The sequence below is a fragment of the Blennius ocellaris genome (genome assembly GCF_963422515.1).
Source record: "Blennius ocellaris genome assembly, chromosome: 11".
Classification (NCBI taxonomy): Eukaryota; Metazoa; Chordata; class Actinopteri; order Blenniiformes; family Blenniidae; genus Blennius; species Blennius ocellaris.
In genome coordinates this window covers 23,150,546-23,171,706 of record NC_137660.1, presented here as the reverse complement: position 1 = coordinate 23,171,706, position 21,161 = coordinate 23,150,546, and the positions used below count along the sequence as shown (strand labels likewise).

At 41.8% G+C, this 21,161-nt stretch overlaps 1 protein-coding gene across 1 annotated transcript; it reads left to right on the top strand.

Moving 5' to 3' along the window:
- Positions 1-486: 486 nt before the first annotated feature.
- st3gal2 (ST3 beta-galactoside alpha-2,3-sialyltransferase 2) lies at positions 487-20,242 on the top strand. The gene is made up of 8 exons (XM_080504367.1): positions 487-831; positions 989-1,631; positions 13,864-13,923; positions 14,381-14,514; positions 16,922-17,101; positions 17,450-17,495; positions 18,957-19,076; positions 19,884-20,242. The coding sequence occupies exons 2-8, from the start codon at positions 1,215-1,217 to the stop codon at positions 20,055-20,057; spliced, it is 1,131 nt and encodes a 376-aa protein (XP_080360493.1). The 5' UTR covers positions 487-831; positions 989-1,214; the 3' UTR covers positions 20,058-20,242.
- The last annotated feature ends 919 nt before the right edge of the window (positions 20,243-21,161 follow it).

Below are 21,161 nucleotides of genomic sequence, written 5' to 3'. Positions count from 1 at the left end.
CCCATCAGGATTTCGTAATTCAACTAAAAATAAAAGAAAGAAGTGAAACTTTTCTTTCCAAACTTTTGAAAGTCTGATTGAAGAAAGTGTCGGCATCAAAAGAATACTTTAAAACTGACGCTATTCCTTCAAGGAGCTTTCAGTGCCTCTGAAACAGACAGGCAGTCACAATGGACTGAAAGGGGTGAAAGAGCAAATGAGAGACCTTGAAACAGAGAGAGATGGAACGAGGTGAGAGAAAGAAAGAGGAGTGAAAACTAGAGATGAAGTCAGCAGCAAAAGAAAAAAGAGAGGAATAAGACCCCCCCCACACACACACTTTTTTTTTCTTGTCAAGGATGGCTAAAGCAGTGATGGAACACCCTTCAGGCCAGACCTCCTACCCTCGACTGCTCCTCCTCCCTTCTTCCCTCCCTCTCTCCATTGCTCTCCTCTAGTCTGCCAGCTTTTTTCAGCTACGTCTCTTCAGTGCAGAGAGAGAGAGAGCAGAGCGCCGGAGCTGAGGCACAGATGGCAGATGAGACGGGAAAGACCCGCTGCATCCGTCCGCTGGATTTCACTGAAGAAGGACACTGCGGTTAATCAAAGAGAACGAGCGAAGGGAGCAGTGAGAGGTGGACGTGAAGTGGCCGGAGAAGGGAAAGTTAGAAATGCCAAGAGCGAGAAAAGGAAGGAATGAACAAGGCGTCGAAGGGGGAGAGGACTTCCGAGGCGACTTCTGCACGAGTGTGTGTGTGTGAGTCGAACACAGAGCTGTGGAGCAAAGAGAGGGAGAGCATCCAGCGGGAGGAAGAGGAAGCGTAGGAGCGTTGCAGAGCGCACAGCTTGACTGTGAGACAAATAGACTCTGACACCTTGTGTACTGTCTGTCTGTCTGTCGGTGTGTGTGTGTGTGTGTGTCTGTGTGTGTGTGTGTGTGTGTTCATGAGGGAGTTTATGTGTTCAGCTGGTGTGATATAGAGGGTGATACTGAAGTCCAGGTTGACAGTTGCAGGGTCGTCCCATCAAGCTGAACGGGCCCTGGTGGTCGTTGCGTGGAGGCAGTGGAGGAGGAGGTGGGCTGGGGACAGTGGCAGGCCCCGTGGTGGGGACATGGCCATGGGGGGGGCCGCATCCCGACCTCCACCCTGCACCGGGACAGACGTTGGGGCTGGGGTTCCTGGAGCGGCGGTCCACCCAGGGGCGCCCCCAGACTCTTGGAACTCCGGCCCTGGATGAGCGGAGCGGTGGCAGCGGGCGCAGGTAGCACGGGCGGTGGAGGCGGACCCCCGGGGGAGAAGGGGGGCAGGGTGAAGTGTTCCCGGAGGATCTGGGTGCTCCTCGGCACGCTGGCCCTGGTTTTCCTCACCTCGCTCTTCCTGTCCGTGTCGTTCCGTGGGGGCGTCGGATTCAACTACCTGGAGCCGCCCGGGTGGGAAGAGTCGAGGCGGGTCAAGCTCGTGCCCAGCTACACGGGTGCCCACCGCCTATCACCACCCGATGCCGCACAGCAGAAAACATGTGCCTGTTCACGCTGCGTCGGAGATCCTGGGGTTTCCGACTGGTTCGACGAGAACTACGACCCAGACATCTCTCCTGTCTGGACCAGAGAAAACATCCAGCTGCCCTCTGATGTTTACTACTGGTGGGTGGTAAGTAACCAATATCATTTACCTTGATTATTCACCTATATGAGTTGGCACATGTCACAGAAAGACCAGGGTCTCCTTTTGATCTGATGTCTTGACAACTGCAATCGACAATTCCACTACATAAAAGACAAACTCATGGGCAAAGAAGTCTTCAGGTGTTGATAAGCTTCTGACTGTTGAAGCTAAGTTATGAACAAAAGTTCTGATTGTTTATCCTTCATCCAAGAAGTCATTATTTGGTCTCATTCTTTGGCTTGCCAGACAGACCTGAAGATTCCTCTACCCTTGGGCTGCCGTCACTGACAAAATGAATTATGTTTGGTGGGGGTGGAGTGCTTTGTAGTTTAGATTTTGAACAAAAAAGAGGTCTGACAGTGACTGACTAAATTAAAAAAAAAAACCACAGAATTCAAACAGGTTTCACCTGGGCTGTTTCTTTGTTTTCTCACCACTTTGACTCCCCATGGTTTCAGCAGCATTGAGCTGAATTTTAAGCTTACACCTTGGATGTAATGATTCTGTGCCCATAGGCTGATACCAGTATTTGTTTTATCTACCAAGACCTTAGCCTAAACCAGTGCTTCTCAAATGGTGGGGCGCGCCCCCCTGGGGGGGCGTGGTGGGGTGTCAGGGGGGGCGCGAGGCGGGCGCGACTTTCAGTATTAGTGTCTTTATTCATGCTTGAACAATAAAAAAAGGGCCTCCAGCCACTAGGTGGCAGCAGTGCTCAAACTAATCAACAGGCTGCCTGTTCAACCAGTAGAGTAGAAGAAGTACTACACCAACACCGGTGTACAGAGCTGGCGGAGGAGGAGGAGGAGAGGTGGAGAAGTTTCTGACAGGAGTGAAAAGAAAAAAGGATGAGGCGTCAGAGGAAAAGAAAACAGGTGAGAGTAAACATAAAGCTAGTAAGAGCAGGAGATATGACGATGCTACATCGCCCTTTGGTTTACCGTGAACACGTCGGAAACCAGGAAACACCCGTTTGTGTTTTATGCCTAAAAACTCTGGCAGCGGAGCATGAAACCAAATAAATGAAGACGGCACCTGGAGACCATACACCTGGAGACCATACACCATACACCTGGAGACCATACACCCCAGTTATGTCAGTAAGCCACTGGAGTTTTTTCATCGTAAACTCGATGAGTATCGCCAACAAGCCGGTCATTTTGTCAGCGCGGCATCAGTAAACAAAAGAGCCTGTTAGCCTCTTACAAAGTTGCCCACCACATCGCAAGGTGCACAAAACCTCACACCATAGCAGATTTATTTTGATAATCAGGCGATTGTATGCAGAATGCTGGTGCAGCAACTCATACAGTGGTTTATACAGATAAATAAATAAATATTATCAAGTTCTCAATGGTAGTAAAATTCTGTCCTCTAGGGGGGGCGTGACAGAAAATAATTGAGAACCACTGGCCTAAACCAATATGTCACAAATGTATCATTATTGTTATATATACATGCGCAAACATGACAATCCGAAAAACAGACCAAGTTATATTCCATATCTTTGCACTGCCTTTCATGCAGTTAATTTTATTTGAGTCATAGAAATTGTGCGATTAACTGATTACGAAATAAATGTAAAAAAATATATATATATTGCCCACTGACAGCTGTTGTAAAGTAGTTAATTTAGTGGCAAGAGAAAGAAGATGTTATTGTGATATACTTCAATTTTGATTTATCTCAAATCATATTTGCATCTTATGCAGTCTTGTAATATTGTGCAGACGCTGATGCAGTATGAAGTATGATATTGTCGTTTGAGCAGCATTGTGCTTGTGCTTTTTCAAACTATAAAAAACACTTTTTACAGTTTGAAAAAGTCACAAAAATGGCAGCACTTTTAAGACAATAAATATAATTGAAGTTGCTTTATAGGTAGTAGAGAAAGACTTCGAAGCAAAGAAAATAAGACAACCAAGGTTGATGCTTGCATTTTTTGGATCTCCATCAGACGTAGTGTGAGGTTACTTGAAGTTGAAATGGGACGGGCGTTGGCGTCTGCAAACGTGGAGCTTCATCAGGTCGCCTGCCGGTTTAAACAAAGCCTGGGAGCAGGTGAAGCACCGAGCCAGATGCCGTCTAAAGATACCAAAATCTTCTTAGCAGTATCTCTTAAGCTCACTGATTAGCGGGTTTTAGCGGGTTTGTTTGCTTGCTCCTTGCTGAGTAATGGCACATAATCACATGTAAAACCATTATAGACACGCAACAAACAATGTGCTAATTAGTGAGCCTTTACAACGTTGCTTTCGGAAATCTTCCGAGATTTATTTCAGTAGTACCCGTCATTATGCTTCGTTGAGCTCATCAAGCCCCAGCTTTAGGTCCATTCTTCAATTTCGAGACATGAAAGTTTGTTTTCCTTTCTCTCCCATGTCCCTACGAGTTCTGTAACTTAAAAGTTTGCATTTGTTGAAAAATTTGAGATACACGCTGGGATTGTTGAGCCTTTTCATCTCTGCATTCCAGGTCGAAGGTCCTGAGTCCTTGCCAAGCATCTTGTGATTTAATTGCCTGTTTTGGCAGAACTTTTTTTTTTTTTTTACATAAATTCATTGATTTTCATTGAAATCAACACAACAGGATTATGTATTATACAGATTGCAACCAGTCCCTATTGATCTCCAACACTGCGAACAACAAAAATACATTCTTCACTGAGTTCGCAGCGGCTTCACATCCGATTTTTATTTGTACGCGTGGCACAGACGGGGGCAGTCTGTCACATGGAAGATATAAGTTTATTAGGACAGCAACATAGAGGGGGAGTAATACATGATAATCACATCCTCATCATCCTTCCTCGTCGCTCAGCCAACCAATCCCCTCTTACAAGAACTACATGCTCCTCATGCATCCCTGCCAGTCAGATTTTGTGCTGTTAGTGTGAGTAAATAAATTTGGCGACTATTTATTTCTTAAATTTCTACGAAGTAATGACTAAAAACGGGAGAACAAACTGTACTCTAAGAGGAGAGAGGCAATTTTTAAGCTCTGATTGAAAGAGCTTTTTTGCTTTACAACCCCATCTTGGTGAGTCTGGGTTCATATTTGTGGCCTCTTTCAGTGGTTTCTCGCTTATGTTTGCCTGTGTTTCCAATAAGTGCTGTACGGCGCCCTTCGGCGGCTGTTTGGGACTTCTATTTCAAAGCGATGTCCTCAGTCTCGCTCCGAAATGGCAGAAAACTGCAAACACAGGCCAACAGCTGCCAAGTCATTAGGTCACACTGCAACAGGGAGGTGATGAACTGAGAGGGAAGAGCAGGGGAGGAGAGAGAAAGTAAAGACATGTCGCGGAGGAGGGAACAGTAGGGAGCAAAAAAATAGAAAGAAGCTGAGATGATTGGGAAAGGGGGAGAGATGAGGAATGGCAGATTTTAGATTTTCAATTAGAGTAGAGAAAGGAGGAGGCTGGACAGAAAAAGAGAAGGGAGTAATATTCTACGATGCAGGCATTAAATTAAATAGAGGATAAAGGATTCTGAGAGCACATTAGGGACTAAACGATCATAAAAGCCATCTTACTAAGATGTCTGGAAAATGCAGGAGAAGTTTTGGATTCTTGATTTCTCTCCTGTGTTATTTTTGGTCAATTTTGAAGATCTCCAAACATGAATATTCTTTTAAACATGCAGATTTTGTGGTTTGACAGCACACCCGAGATTAAATTATGAATAAAACCAACTTAGAATGTCTGGCATCTGCTCGATTAGCCCCAAATTGTTAGCTTTACTCCTGTTTTTCATTGTTTAATCTGCAATTTCTCTCTTGTGAGACTAATAAAGGCTTATCATATCTTATTTTGTAGGTTTCCCCAAGATTTATGTTGTTTGCAAAACATTCAGATTCTGTTTTCAGAAAGCACAATAAACATAGAGTTCTCATAAAACAGACCCTTATATTCCTATCCCTTTGCCACCGACATGGTTTGATCATGTTGATCCTTCTACTAATCATTATAGTTTCCCTCAGGACGAAAATGTACCCAATCTGGTCAATTAGAGCCAATTCACTATTATTCAAGCCACTCTATTAGCAAAATGGTTCAAATGTCCTGAACATGTAGGAATAACCACAACCTTTGCCTCAGAATATTACTCATATAGCTCTCATGTGTAACAATAATATTATAACATTGTTTTCTGAAAGGAAATTTGCCAAAAAAAGATTAAAATCAAAACTCTTTTAACTCTCTTAATCAGTCAGAGCAAACACAAACTGGGCATTTTTACTTGTTTTTATGTTGTCTTCTTCTATTTTTAGGCTTTCTTAACCTGGATGCATGTGTATATACACACGTTAATGCAAAGAGGAAATTGATGTATTGCGCAGGAATATCCACAAACTACAAATTTAGCCTTTGTTGAGTTTTAAGACAAAGTACACAATTTTTTTCTCCCTTTTTTCTGATGGATAATTTAGAAATGTCACTAAAGCTTTCTTGACACAAACCTCCAACAATTAACTGAACAACTGTTTTAGAAAACGGATCTCTGTCTTTCCCCATATGCGCCAAATCCCTCACAGCTTGAATATTAACGAGCCTGTAGATCCGGATCCATCAGTCATGTTCGCATCCACAAACTCAACCGGCTTGCCAAGTTTTTCCAAACCGTCAACATTCGTCTACTAAACTTTTTGTTTGTTGACTGCAGCTGTTTGTCTGTACTTTCTGAGTTTATTAAATCCCTGCAGCCGTCAGGCAGCAGCCAGATCAATGTGTGGATCAAAGGAAAAGAGGCACCATTATGTTCATGCCACAGCTGCATTTAACCCACTAATTATTTATAATTATTGATTACATGTGAAAGCTGGGGATCTGCCTGGCAGACGCCACATATTTAATTCTTGATGTGCTTTTTCTTCACATATGTAAAACGTAACACAGAGTCTTAAACTTGTTCACCATCTGAGGAAATCAAATCAAACTGATCATGCAAAAAAAAATTGTGTTATTTTTCATCCTTTCAAGAAATATAATACACTTTACCCTCATGCACTTAAGAAAGCCACTCTCTCCATCAAAAAAAATCACTTTGAAAAGGGTATAAAAGATTACATAACTCATGCTTCAGGGTGTGATTTTGAGCCCATGGAGTCCACTCCATGGGCTGGTGGTTCGATGCCACATCTGGACTCGTCCATGTGTTAAAATGGACACGGGCATGACATCGACCCCCGAGTTGCTCCTCACGGAGGCAGAGGACCTTGCATGGCAGATGTCACCATTGGTGTGTGCACTTAAATGAGGGGATGTGACTAACAGTGTGATTAACTTGGAGACTGTTGAAGCGGTTATAATGGTTCATGAAAATGTAGTCCTTTTTCCCCCCATTTACAACACACCCTTGTCCAGTATTAAAGGAAGCAATATAAAAGTACAGATGTCAAGGCTTTTTGGCAATGTTATTTGCGTGTTCTCAGTTTATGTTTGACAAAGATATGGAGAAAAACTGAACGAAGAGATCGCTGGTGAGCACTTCCGAATTAAACAAATGCCTACAAACAGGTTTAGCTATAAGAAGAGTAAATGCAAGTCAATGTATTCAACCAAAAGAACAAATAAACTCAAACTGCAAACAAGTTGGAACACAAAAAGACAGCAAGTCAGCCATTCTGGCTGAGGACAGATCAGTCTGTATTGATCTGACTGGCTGCACAGCAGTGTCGTGACTAAAACTGTCAGTCCACTGCAGTAAGGAACCTGGTTCGAGTCCGGGTGAATGGACAGGCAATTCTGTGTTTGCATGTTCTCACTGTGCAACTGTAAGGTTTTTCTTTCCACGTAGTCCTACTTAGTGACTCTGAATCAGCTCATATGTGTTTGTAGTAAGCCCATCCACTTCACCACTTGGCGGGTTGAAGATGGGATAATTTAACATCAAATCGGACACAAATCTCCTTGTAAAACTGTTTGAAATGTCCAAACTACTACTCGAAACTGTCATAATGAGCAGCATTTTAAACATTTATCTGTTATGTCCTGAAGGACTCATCCACCCTGCGACCCACTGCCTGTGTGGACCCTCATTAAAACGCTACGCTCACCTCACGTACCACAAGAGTTTTGAACGGCTCGTTCCCTAAAGCCATTACCACACTGAACTCACTTAGTCTCACTGTTTTTAACTGCAGACACAGAAAACGTTATGAGTGAACGGTCTAAATGTTGGTCTGTGTCTTTCTTTGTGAATGCGAGTATGGAAACATGAGTGCGAGACAGCATTTTTCTTTTCCTAGAAATTGGTCTAAAAAGGTGGGGTTGTGATATATTTAGCGTCCATTATTCCGATCCCAAAAACCGATGTCGCCAGTCAAATATCAGATGTGCAACAATGAACTATTGAAACTATTAGTTGTGATTCATACTTTTGGCTTAAACAACAGGAACTGTGGATCTTCTCAGCATCGTTTTGAGCTGACTTCAAGGAGCTCTCTGTTCACGCTCAAGTGCTGTTTTGGGAACTGTGTAGAAATCTTCCCAGGGTACACTGCTTGTAGAAAGCACTTAGAACTCAGAATTGATTGTTATTTGGAGACCCGACCTGGCGCTGTAAACACATCTGTCTCTGCAGGCCGCATCGATGGGGTCGGCACACTGTAAATGTAATAAATATCATGTAAATTGTCTGAACACACAGCCCGTTATTTTCTAGTCTTCCCTGGTCTCTAATTAATTCAAGCACAGCATGTGTGCTACTTTACCTGTTGTCTCTGTACATTTTGGATAAAGTCCAGTTTCACAGCTCCCTGATGAAGGTTTCACATCAAAGTATTATCACATCAAATACCTCGCCGCTTTCCCTTTATGAGTTCTAATGTGGGGGGGAAACAAATATCAGACAAACACCAATATTAGCTCAGGGCCACAAATCTAAATTTGAAGTGAAGGCTTTTAATTTTTCTTTTCTTTTATCAAAACAATGTTGTGAAATTTGGCTGCTTAATGATGAAAAGTTGCATTGAAATTATCACAGCTGTCCTCGATTTTTTTCACAGAAATTCTACAATAAGGTTTGAGAAACCAACATCCATTAGTGCTGTGAGAATATATCTAGCATTCTTGTGCTATAAATGGGTTGTGTTTTGAAAGCTTATACGCACTGATCATATCATTATTACAGCCATAACATTATGCATACGGCTGGGCGATATTAGTTAAACATGCAAAATGTGAAATATATGTTAATGTCTTTGTACATAATTATGTAACATTGAAAGAATGAAGTCAGATATGATCGATAGCTCTAATTTTGACCACTCACAAAAGGGGTAAATAACAGTAATCACCTCTTTATCCTGGACCCTGAACCCCTTAAGTGTTGATGTTGATTTCTGCTAGTTTGATGTGATAGCTAGAAACGGGTCAGACCTTCTGGAACACTGGAGTTCTTGTTTCTCAAGGCAATTGAATCAGGTCAGATACCACAACACACCTTGGAAAGTCTTGAGTTTTCATTCTGGCATTGAATGTTGCATCTATACAGCAATAGGCAGGTGATTAAAATATCCTGGCTGATGGGTGTGTGTTATTCTAGACCTGCGGGAAGCACCAGGGCTACACGTTCACTACGAACCCTCAATTGGGATTTTAATTAAAACCGACAACATAGTGGCTGCCCTGATAATGTGCATGTAATTGTAGACCCTAATCATGCTTAATTCACCGTATGTGATTCTATAATCGACCACATTTCACCCTCCTCTATTTTCTTCTTTCTCTTGAAGCAAGGTGCTTTAATTGGTCCACCCTGGCTACTCTGACCCTCTTACATGAGAGTTTTTGGCAGATAGTCCATGTGAAAAAGTCACCCTACAGTGTAGCAGGTATAGAATATCGTATTGTTTGACATTGCAGTCAGCAGGTCTGCACCACTTGGATCAATGAAGTCAATTTATTCCCCCCCTCACACGAGTTAATGGTTAGCTGTGTACAGAGAAGAAAAGTGGGTAGAAGGGAGGGGTTGGTTGCAGACCTCAAGAGGATCGGTATTGCTTTTTTGGCTCTGTGATGTCAAAGACGAGGAGAAGCTATGGCGTCTGCTTCTGGGAGTCAGTGGACAGCTTAACAGGTGGTTTCCTGGTGAAATACTTTGAGGAAACAGACACCAGTGACTCCCAGTGAGAAGTGCTCCCCAGTTGTTTCTCTCTCCTCCAAAGTGAGAAGTGGTTTTAATACAGGAGAAGTCAGTGTAGCCAAACCGAGTCGTGAAATATATACTGCTTTTGTTCTTTTCTTCCGTCATGCCCGTTTTTTTGGTTGTTTTTTTTAACCCAGGTCCAATCAAGCGGTGCTGTAAAGATATGAAAACAAACAATTACATGTACGTGTAACTGAAGTGTATGCTCCCCAATCAAACCTGATGTGTTATTATGCAGACCTGCCTGAGGGAATGAAGAGCTCAATCCTTCAGTAAAATAAGAATTTTAAAGTCTAATTTGTTTTGCCACACTTTGCCACAAGTTATGTTTAAGCCTCTTTTACAAAACCATTTTCCCATCTAAAAATATAAATATCCAGGCAGTAGTTTTTGTTGATTAAGAGCCATTGAGTTTGTGATTTCTATGATAGTTTGTGGTTTTAGAGAAACGAGATAGAGAAATAGCTTGAAGGAAACTTGACATCCATCATACTGCATGTTAGAATTCCGATTTTAATTTCTCGAGCTACTTGTGTAATGATTAACACTTAATTTTCTATTTAAGAAATATTCCAATGTTCCCTTTCACCAAGGGCATTGTGATTCCCTTTCTAAGTCAATATACGATATTTAACCTCACATGCAACAGTGAACGCATGAAATTAAGAGTTTATATGTAATCACTTCTGAGTATTCTCCCAATAATCAAAATTATCACATTTAATTAGAAGCTAATGGAACTGATTTGAAAAAGTGAAAGCAATGAAACAATTAATTGTGTTTTTGTTTGATTCATTGGGGTGTTCACTCGTGATGGAGAAAGCTTGTCATTGACAGCTTGTGTGATGATGGGCGGGATCCCAGACCTCAGTCAGCCAATCAGATGTAGATGTTCTACTCCCGTAAAAACTTAACTAGGCGACTGCTGTATATAGATAGATAGATAGATAGATAGATAGATAGATAGATAGATAGATAGATAGATAGATAGATAGATAGATTAACTGAAATGAAGGGAATCTGGAAGGGAAACCAATCATTCAGATCCAGTGTTGCAATGTCTATTCTCATTTAAATGTCCCCCTGGTAATTATCAATTCTTTTTATTAGAGTAGGAATTTGCCCACAAAATACCCACTTCCTCTATAACTTGAAGCTGCTTTGTGACTCCTGAGAGCAGTGTTGAGATATCGATTTGGCGGGAAAGTAGAAGTCATTTTATTGGATGCACGTGCCAGGAAGCCCAAACCTCAAGAGTCAGCAGAGATGATATCATCAAGACGGCATTTGGCATGGCTGCCGTAACACATCTGCCAGACATTTGCATCCCCCACCTGAACAACAGCGGCGCAGGATGACAGGCTGGCTCAGGCGTCACCCGGTCCAGTTGGCACCAACAAGGATGGCAAATTTTTTTTTTAAATGTATATAAAATTAACACGAATGGGGAGATGTCGGAGCATAAGAAACAAAGTCGCAGGGAGCAAAAGGAAGATTAATGGTCTCTGATCAGTGCTGATGAGCTGTGTGGTGCACGGGCGTCCCTGAGAGGCATAGAGATGAAGAAAGACAAGAGGAGGAGAAACAAAGGGGGAGCGAGGGAAATTAACGAAAAGGAATTAGACATGAGGGCAGGGAGACCGCTGGAGCCCGTGTGTGAATGAAAATCTTCAGCGAATGAGGTCTGCGGTGGGAGAAAAGGGAATTAAGGCCGACGGTGGGTGCAGAGGAAGTGGTGACAAAAAGAGTGTGAAAACGAAGATTGGCGCATTGGAAAGGGGAACAAAAGAGCAGAAAGTGAAAGGAAGAGGAGGATCACAACAACATGCGCCCTTATCCAGACGGAACTTTTGTTTATGCGTATTTTTGTGTTGCATTTAATTGTTGCATTCTGTTTACATGCATGATTACAGGTTTTTGTGTGTAATTTTTAACTTTGCTTTTTTAGTTTCTTGGCTGTGCTGTCTGTGGTCGAGCTATTTGAGCCCCGACCTTCCAGTTAATACTATAATCTGTAGGTTTGATATTAGTCTGTTCTGCTACAAACGTCTTCACTTGCTTGCAACATAAAGTTGGCAACTGTGATTCAAACTCTTGTCCTCCAGACTGGTATTACATCTTGGTAAATCGAAAAAAGGGATACACATTGAAATAAAAAAATATAGAATGCAGAAATATGTGTTTTATTCCGACATGTCAATTGGTAGCTTTACAATATATATTTTTTTTTTGAAAGGTCTGATAACTTAAGCAATCTAATAATCCCAAGCTCTATTATTGAAGATCCGATGTGATCCTGAAAAATGTTGAAACATGTTTTAGAGCAATAACTCCTCTTGATCATACCAAACATTAGAATTCAGGTGTATGAAATGACAGCAGATAATGCAAACAAATACAAGCATGTTTCTGAAATGTTTGTCAAATGTTTGACTACATTTGGAATAGCACTTTCATTTAAAAATGGCAGATAAACTTGAGCCATACAGTTTTTTCTATAGTATTTTAAGCTCGAGTCATACATTTTTTTTTTTTAATCTTTAACATATTTTATACATTTTAATAAGGTTACTAATTTTGGTAATGTTCCCAGAAAACCTAATTTGACTAAGCTGGCTGATATAAACATGCTTTAATTAAGACGCACTCAATATTTTGCCATCATCCAAAAGTCTTAATAATGTTACTGAAGCCCTGCAGATTTGACCTGTAACCCCGGTTAGATTAGCCAAAAGCAGCATCTTTCCACAGGAGTTTAGATTGTTACAGAAACTGTGAAACCGGTGGAAAACAAAACCTGATCATTCTCATAAATTGCAAAATAGTTCAATTACTACATTTGTTTGCTTCACATTTCAACATATGTACTGTAGCAGCATTGTGTTGTAGTACAGTGACACCTAGTGGTCCCAGTTGGTATATTTTGATATATAAGCCGTTACATAGTGTTATCATTTTTTTAAGCCAAAGTAAGAGTTGCAAAGAGCTATAAGGGTCACGCCTTGTTAAAATGAAGCACTGCAGTGGATGTGACTTCAGGACACATCCACTTTAATTTAGCACTTTCCTTTAAGTGTGACCTCGAAAAAAAAACACAAATTTCACAGATTTAAGTGTTTAAGTCATTCCAACACCAGTTCTACAAAAACAAAGCATTTTCATGGCTGTAAAATAGTGAGTTGGATGAAGTCATTGTAATGACTAGGATGTGGATGAAAAACTGTTTCAGTGCTTTCTGATAGTGTTTCTTTCTTCTTCTTCTTTCTTTTCTTCTTTTATTTTAGATATTAACTGTATACGACTTTGGGTTATGGGGAATATCCATGAAGAAGGCTGGAGATGTGTTAAAATGAATTGGATAGTTACATCAAATATTATTGAATTTACATACAAGAGCTTCATTATATTCATCAACAATAACGACTGATTTTGGGGGATTTTAATGTATTTACGTGAATGAGACAGGGTTTAAGAACCTCACAGAACCTGCAACTGTGGATTTACTCTGGTATAGTTTAAAGAAAACCAGCCAGACTTCAGGAGTTTGAAAAAGGAAAACAAAAACTAATTTCCATGAGTGGAATGAGGAGTTTACAGAGTGTTTGTACACTTCCACAGTTTTTTTCCCCCCCACCATCACTCAGCTCCTTTTTGACGGCATTGCCTCAGCTCCTCTGACCGCAGCGCGCCCACTCTGACTGCATCCTGTCAGTCTAACTAAAACACACACACACACACACACACACACACACACACACACACACACACACACACACACACACACACACACACACACACACACACACACACACACACACACACACACACACACACACACACACACACACACACACACACACACACACACACACGGGGTCAACACCAGCACCTGCTTTTTTTCTTCCTTTTTTTTCTTTTTGCACATGAATGCCGGCAGCTAATTTTAAAGTCTGTTGTCAGGTTTGATTTATCTTCAACGGAAATACTGCACAATCTCACCATACCTTCTCTCTCTCTCTCTCTCTCTCTCTCTCTCTCTCTCTCTCTCTCTCTCTCTCTCTCTCTCTCTCTAGATGCTGCAGCCCCAGTTTAAACCCCACAGCATCCAGCAGGTGCTGCTGAGGTTGTTCCAGGTATTTTATATTATTAATTCATCTTTCCATTACTGTGCTGCTCTCCAAGCAGCCAAGTCATTACTTCACACTCTTGGCCAAAGGCTGAGGGGAACAGATTGTCTTTATTAGGAATTAACTTCATCATTGACTGGGCTCATCACTATTTTATGTGTGTGTGTCATTTTTATATATTTATTTATTTTTTAAACGCAGCACATGGGTTTCCCTTAGGTCTGTGTGTTTAAATAGCTGAGTTTGGCTTCCCCAGGCGAGAAGTGGTTCATGTATTTTTCATGGTGCTTCTCATAAAGAATTCACCCCGGTATTGAGAGCAGGATGTATTTTCACAGTTAAGTCTCCGCTGCAGGTCAGGTTATTTTATGTGCCTCAGTATCCTCGCGCTTAGCGTCCCATTGCATTTCCTCCTGTACCTGGAATCTCGTCCGCTTGATTTAATCTTGGCCGTCTCTTGCAGGTGATACCTGGAAGGTCGCCGTACGGCTCGTGGGATCCAGGGCGATGCCTGCGCTGCGCAGTGGTGGGGAACTCCGGAAACCTCCGCGGGGCCGGATATGGGGCGGCCATCGATGAGCACAACTACATCATGAGGTGAGACAGGGAAGGACGTAGAGGCAGAAAACTGAGGCGGTGTGGGGGCTGCCGCATCAGATAAGCTCAGAGAAATCAAATCAGATGGCAGGACGAAGGATGGGACTGGGAGACAAGACATCTGCAGAGAGAAGAGAGAGTTCATGTGGGGGAATCACGCAGATTATTATTCTGCACAGTGTGTGCCATTTAAGGTCTATTGTCACTGTCATCCCTTGAGTGCGTGGGTGCGTGTGTGTGTGTGTGTGTGTGTGTGTGTGTGTGTGTGTGTGTGTGTGTGTGTGTGTGTGTGTGTGTGTGTGTGTGTGTGTGTGTGTGTGTGTGTGTGTGTGTGTGTGTGTGTGTGTGTGTGTGTGAGAGATGTGTGTTTTGTGTGTAGACTCCTCACTTGTTGGTCCCCTCCTCCCCCCATAAAAAAAACAAAACTAGGAGCTCACTGTGCTTGTGTTGCCTACCCAAGGGGAAGACGTGTTCTGAGTTCAGACTAAGCTGATAGCAAGGTTCAACTTGAGTGCTCGAGCAAGAAGTGGTAGCAGTTATTGTGGGAAGAATGAGTATGAGTAAACAAAAGGGATGATTTCTGTTCTTTATCTGCTTTTATCTGCATTTATCCATTCATGCGCAGTCCTAATTATTACAGAGATTCGAAGAATAAAGATCATGAACTGAAAGCAGCCAGAAAACCGCTCCTGTTCTGCAAAACGGCTGGTGTGGATTAAGAGCCAAGAGAAAGGGCACTGTTGCATCTGATGGTAACTTTAATCTCACTGTGTCATGCTGTTCTCTCTGGAGTTTACCCATTGTTTAGCGGAGAGGTCGGCTGACCCGTGCGGTCACCGCCGCGCTCTGGATGTCTGGGGAACATGCAGGTTGTGTGTCTGACATGCACAGAGGCACATAAATCCTTTAGTTTCAGAGGTTGTTTTGTGCAGCAGTGATGGATTATGGAGCTGGACTGTTGTCTCTCGACATCGTATCCCAGAGGGTCTGTGACACGTGCTGCTGCTGGGAGTGACTTATTTAGTGTTTTAGTTTTTGTGTTGTTTTTTGTTTCTTTTTATGTGGGCTAAAGCAAATAGTGTATTTCTTAATGGTCTAGTGTGTGGGCAGCCTGCAATGTCTTGGTGCAGTGTTTGCTTTTAGTTCACTCCTCCACATCCCAAAGCCTGTCTGCCTGCCTTTTCCTCACATCTGTTTTGTTCCGTATGAAGCAGTGACCACTGACCACTGACCACTTTCAATTTTTTTTCCAAGTGCACCTTGTAGACACACAACACTCCTCCAGACAGTGAGTCACGCCTGCCATATAGTGAATACAGTTGAGTACTTTAGTTACCGTGTGAATGAAGGTTACACTGAAGAAAATAATGACGACTTATGCTGTTGCAAAAAATCTTGCAAACAGCAGCTGTTAAAGCTGTAAAGTGAACCTGGAGTAAACGGTGACTCCGAACAGGAGTGTGTGCAAGTGTAGAGTTTGCTCAATCCTAAAAGAAGCTGCTTCTCAAGGAAATAAAGCGACTGAGTGTACATGGGCTCTCTGTCCATGCTTGTTTTTTTCTTTCTTCTCCCCATTATCTAAAATAGATGTAACTCACTTACATATTGATTTGAGAGTTTGCACGTTCTCTCAAATATGTTTTTTCCATCCATAGTCCAAAAGTGATTTTTTTTTTCTTGCTGGTATCCTCAATGAATGAATATTGTCCCATTTTTAATAAACAAACAATTATTTGTATGTTGGCTACAGTTACATAACATTATTGGCTACAGTTATTAACACTTTGCAACTACTGAATTCAATAATTTATTAGATTATTATGAGAATGGTTCAAATCAACCTGTGACATTTTGGTCGAATTAGTCGAATTAATTACTTTGTTATTTTTAAAATACCCAAAACTACAAGATTATTGGTAGGTATTATGTTATTCCTTGTTACATCCGGCAAGTGACAGAGAGAATATCCCTGGTTCGATCGCAGGATTCCTGTGTGTGTGAGCAGGAATAAGACACTAAAATGGAACTAAAAGTACAACTGTATGATAAAAATGGAAATACAAAAGGAATTTATCAAATCTCTTTATAGACTCGTCAAGATTTTTTTTTTTTTTTTTTTTACAATGAATGCTTTTCCCGCTTCAACTGGGGCTTCCATACCTGATGAAACAATGAGAGATTCAAAAAGTTTAGAGGTCATTGAGCAGAAAAGGAACTTTTCCATCAAAAACTTGATTTCCAAAGTAAAGAAATTTCACAATGTCAACGGTCAGCCTGAAAGAAATCAATGTGCAACTGTTTTGGCGACTTTTTGACACAAGCTGGAGCTGCAATCAGCGTCTCCACACATCAGCCGGCTGTACGATTCTCACACCGCCTCCCAACCCCCCCCCCCTTTCTTTGGCAGGATCAATCTGGCCCCGACGGTGGGCTACGAGGAAGACGCGGGCAGCCACACCACCCACCACTTCATGTACCCCGAGAGCGCCAAGAACCTGGCGGCCAACGTCAGCTTCGTCCTGGTTCCCTTCAAGACGCTGGACCTGGTGTGGATCACCAGCGCTCTGTCCACCGGCCAGATTCGATTGTAAGACAACGTGCAGGCACGCATAAATGCATAAGCACGGATTAACACATATATGAATGGATGAGGCCTTTACTGCAGTGTAGGAACACACACACACACACACACACACACACACACACACACACACACACACACACACACACACACACACACACACACACACACACACACACACACACACACACACACACACTATATAGATGTGAGAAGCCAGGAAGGTATTGACCTGGAACAATCTGTCAGACGTCAGTCACCCAGAATTCATAGCTGCAGCAATCAGATGAACGACTGATTGAATGTATTTAATCATTCTCTCTGTCTCTCTCTCCCTCTCTCTCTGTTTCCCAGTACTTACGCTCCAGTGAAGCAGTTCCTACGTGTAGATAAAGACAAGGTGTGTATGTTTGACCCTCACTGAAATCAATTTAAGCCATTTTCACACATTTACAGTCAAAAAGCCAAAACACGCACACACACACACACACACACACACTGACCCTGCCATGCTGCAATTATATCATCCCCCTCCCCACTGTTGATGAAGGATTACAGTTAGATTTAAAACCTTTCCTTTGTTTTCAATAATCTTCCTCTCGCTCTTTAATCCATGAAAAATAAATAAAGTCAAACTAATCCCCGCCACGTGAAGACTTTGCCAATATCTTTGCGACCGGTCAGGGACTCCACGGCCGACCCAGAAATCTCTATTTGTAAGATTTATTCTTCCACCGTGGCTTTCTGGGCAGCCTGAAGTCCTTGTTTGCTGGGACTGAAGATCACCTGGCAGGAGCTGACGAATTTGTAATTACCATTCAGGCGAGAACCACTTTAATCCCTCACTTGTGATCCAAACCGCGGGGCGTATTAAAACTTAACTCTGCAAAGCTTTTTCTTGTTTGGTGGGACCCTTTGAATATGCAGCAGCTCTGATTTACACAAGGTTATCGCTAACTGTTCGACTGCATTAATATCTGCAGCAATGAAAGCTTTTAATCCCAATTGAGAGGGAGGTTTTAGGAAAACAAGTGGCTCCGACACAAGAGGTCAACCTGTAAAAACAAGCATTAAAAAGTATGTTTTTACATAAAACTTTAGGCTTGATTTTCATTTACATCCAATCCGTTAACTCGTCTATTAAAAACTCAGCAAAACATTTTAACCCTCAAATGTTAAGGAAGTTTATTTCTATACTTCAAGACTTTAAAGTCAGTGTGTCTGTTTTTCTTTTTTTACCATTGCATCAAATTATAAGTTGATATTTAGAAGTCAGTGCTGTGTACAAGGTTTCAAAAATGATAAGAATAAAAGATTATCTGACAAGAGTGTGTGGGCGTAAAAACACAGCTGTGCCAAAAAAACTTATCAAAATGAAATTAATACCAAATTCTTGTGGCTAAAGTGTTGTCTTTTGACTATTTATTCATCGCAAGTTACAAAAATACAAGATATGATATTGTATCATATCTAACTTTACATATCCTAATTGAATTTAATAAACTACTCACCAATTATTCACTCCTTAATAGCTTTCAAACCGGATACTTTTTACTCATGTCAAGTACATTTTTACGATACTTTTGCTTGACTTGCACGAGAATATTTCGAGGATATTTGGGTGAAGTAATAATACTTTGACTTGAGTAAATGTTTTCAGTAGTTCATTTATCCTTGTTTCGGACACCGAGAGCCTGAGAGGTCACCGGGTGTGTCCTGCACAGTGGCCGGCCATTAAGCCTACTGTACAGTGTACGTAATGAATAAAGACTTGTTCTTTTGCAGAGAAATGAGGTTTGATCGTGGACACGTGTTTTGCATAGCCAAAGTCCATTTAGTTGAAACTAAATTTCTTTCTCAGGTCCAGATCTTCAACCCGGCATTCTTCAAATACATCCACGACCGCTGGACCAGGCATCATGGCCGCTACCCCTCCACCGGCATGTTGGTGCTGTTCTTTGCCCTGCACGTCTGTGATGAGGTCAGTTCTTCTTTTTTCTCTTTACACTATATGATTTTTAACACATTCTCTGAATTCCTATAACATGATGAAACTATACTGTTTCATCATGTTATGAAATAGTATAGTTAGTGTATAAATTTAGAACATATTTAGAATAATTAGAACAATTGGAACAGGCAGATAATTTAATTTAAGATGATTTTATTTGATTCTATAGAAGTGATTCAGTTTAGTTTAGTAGTAATATCATTTAATGCATTTAATGTTGTTTTATTTCAGGCTGTTATAATTATTTTTACTTATTATTCATTAACTAATTTACTTACTAATTATTTAATTATTTTTTGATTCAGTAGTTTGTTTTTAATTTGACATTTGTTAAAAACTAGGCTATTGGAACAATGTTTTGAGGGGAAATTGGAGAGAATTGGAAAAGGATGGTGTCCTATAATTGTTTCCTCATTTTTCTGGATTATCAACCAAATAAATGTAAAAACTTATAAAAAGAAATAATATTTGAAATTGTCCTGAAGTGATCTTGAATCTTGAGTCTTGAATTTTCCAGTCTCGTACTTACATCCCATAAAGTCATAGCCAGGTGAAACAGAGTCCATGGACAGAGCAGAATAAATTGTAATTTGTTTTTAAAATCTTTTTCAAGTTGTTTTCCCTGCTGTGTATGTACAAAATGCTCATATTATGGTAAATAACTAGGGAATGTTAAAATTCAACATTCATCAGAAAACTGACCTTTCATGGATTTACCTTGGTAATTTAAGCCATGAGGCTCGTTCCGTAACACACAGTCTTCCCCCCCTCCACCAGGTGAATGTGTTCGGTTTTGGGGCGGACAGCCGTGGAAACTGGCACCACTACTGGGAGCAAAACCGCTACTCTGGAGAGTTCAGGAAGACGGGCGTGCACGACGCGGACTACGAAGCCCAGATCATCGAGCGGCTGGCCAAGGATGGCAAGATCACAGTTTTCCCTGGGAAATAGACGGAGGATACAGTGGGGGGGGGTGGGGTTTGTGTCAGAAGGCTGGTTTGGTGACTGTTCAGGCTTCTCACAGTGTGTTTAATAGGTCCGCTCCCACATATCTGCACCAGTTTCCAGCCGAGGAAGTTGATGCATAACGGCCACATGGTGCAGACTCTTAGAAACCACATACAAAGAGATGTAAACCTTCTTCGTCTTATCTCAGAGTGGTCTGAAAGAGTGAGTCGAGCCTTCAATTAGATTGAAGTGAAAGGGTCAAAGGCGGGGGGGAGGGATTTCAGCTCACATTGGCAGTATTAGGACTGAAAGACAAGGTCACTGAGCTCTTTCAGCAGGAACATCAGGAGCAACAACCAGCAAAGTGCTGGACAGAAGGACAAGTCACCCCATTATACCCAATCAGACTGTGTGCAGCCTCTCGGCAGCTGGAGGAAATAAAGACCTCACCAGCAAATGTTCCACTTCTGGGTTGAATTCAGTGGAAATGTTCACATTGGATGACTTTTTAATGCTCATTTATTATCAAAAAGTACAGTATGCTCCTCTCCGAAAAACACCACACAGACGGAGCCATCTGCAGTTTTTTTTGCTTGAATGTGCAATTGAACTTTCAGGATGTTGTTAAACTTCAAAAGTCTGCAGACAAGATTGTGCTTCATGTCGGAGGGGATCTTTGGACCACATTTGCAGTTCTTAACTGGACCTCAGTTGTGAATGGAATTGTCTCTTCAGATCTTGCATGAGGCCAAACGTCTCCCGACACTTTCCACTGTCGTAACTCTACTTTATTGGCGTTCTGCCACAGACGACAGCATTACAAGGACTTTGTCAGACTGTGCGACGGGTTATAAAGCAGATCCTTATGAGACTTTACAGCATCTGACTGTCCTCGGCGGGTCCCCGGGTGCTCACTGGGCTATAGCACCATCCAGCCGACTCACAGGACCACAATCAAGACTTTTGCCTTCCAGCCACTGTGACTCAGAGAGATCACTGCAGCACGAGTCTCAGTGTATGTAGCCAGAGCGACCACGGGCCTCGCTGCAGTTTTCACATCCAGTCGCTGCAAAAAGGAAAAATATTTTGAGAAGAGCGTTGATTTGA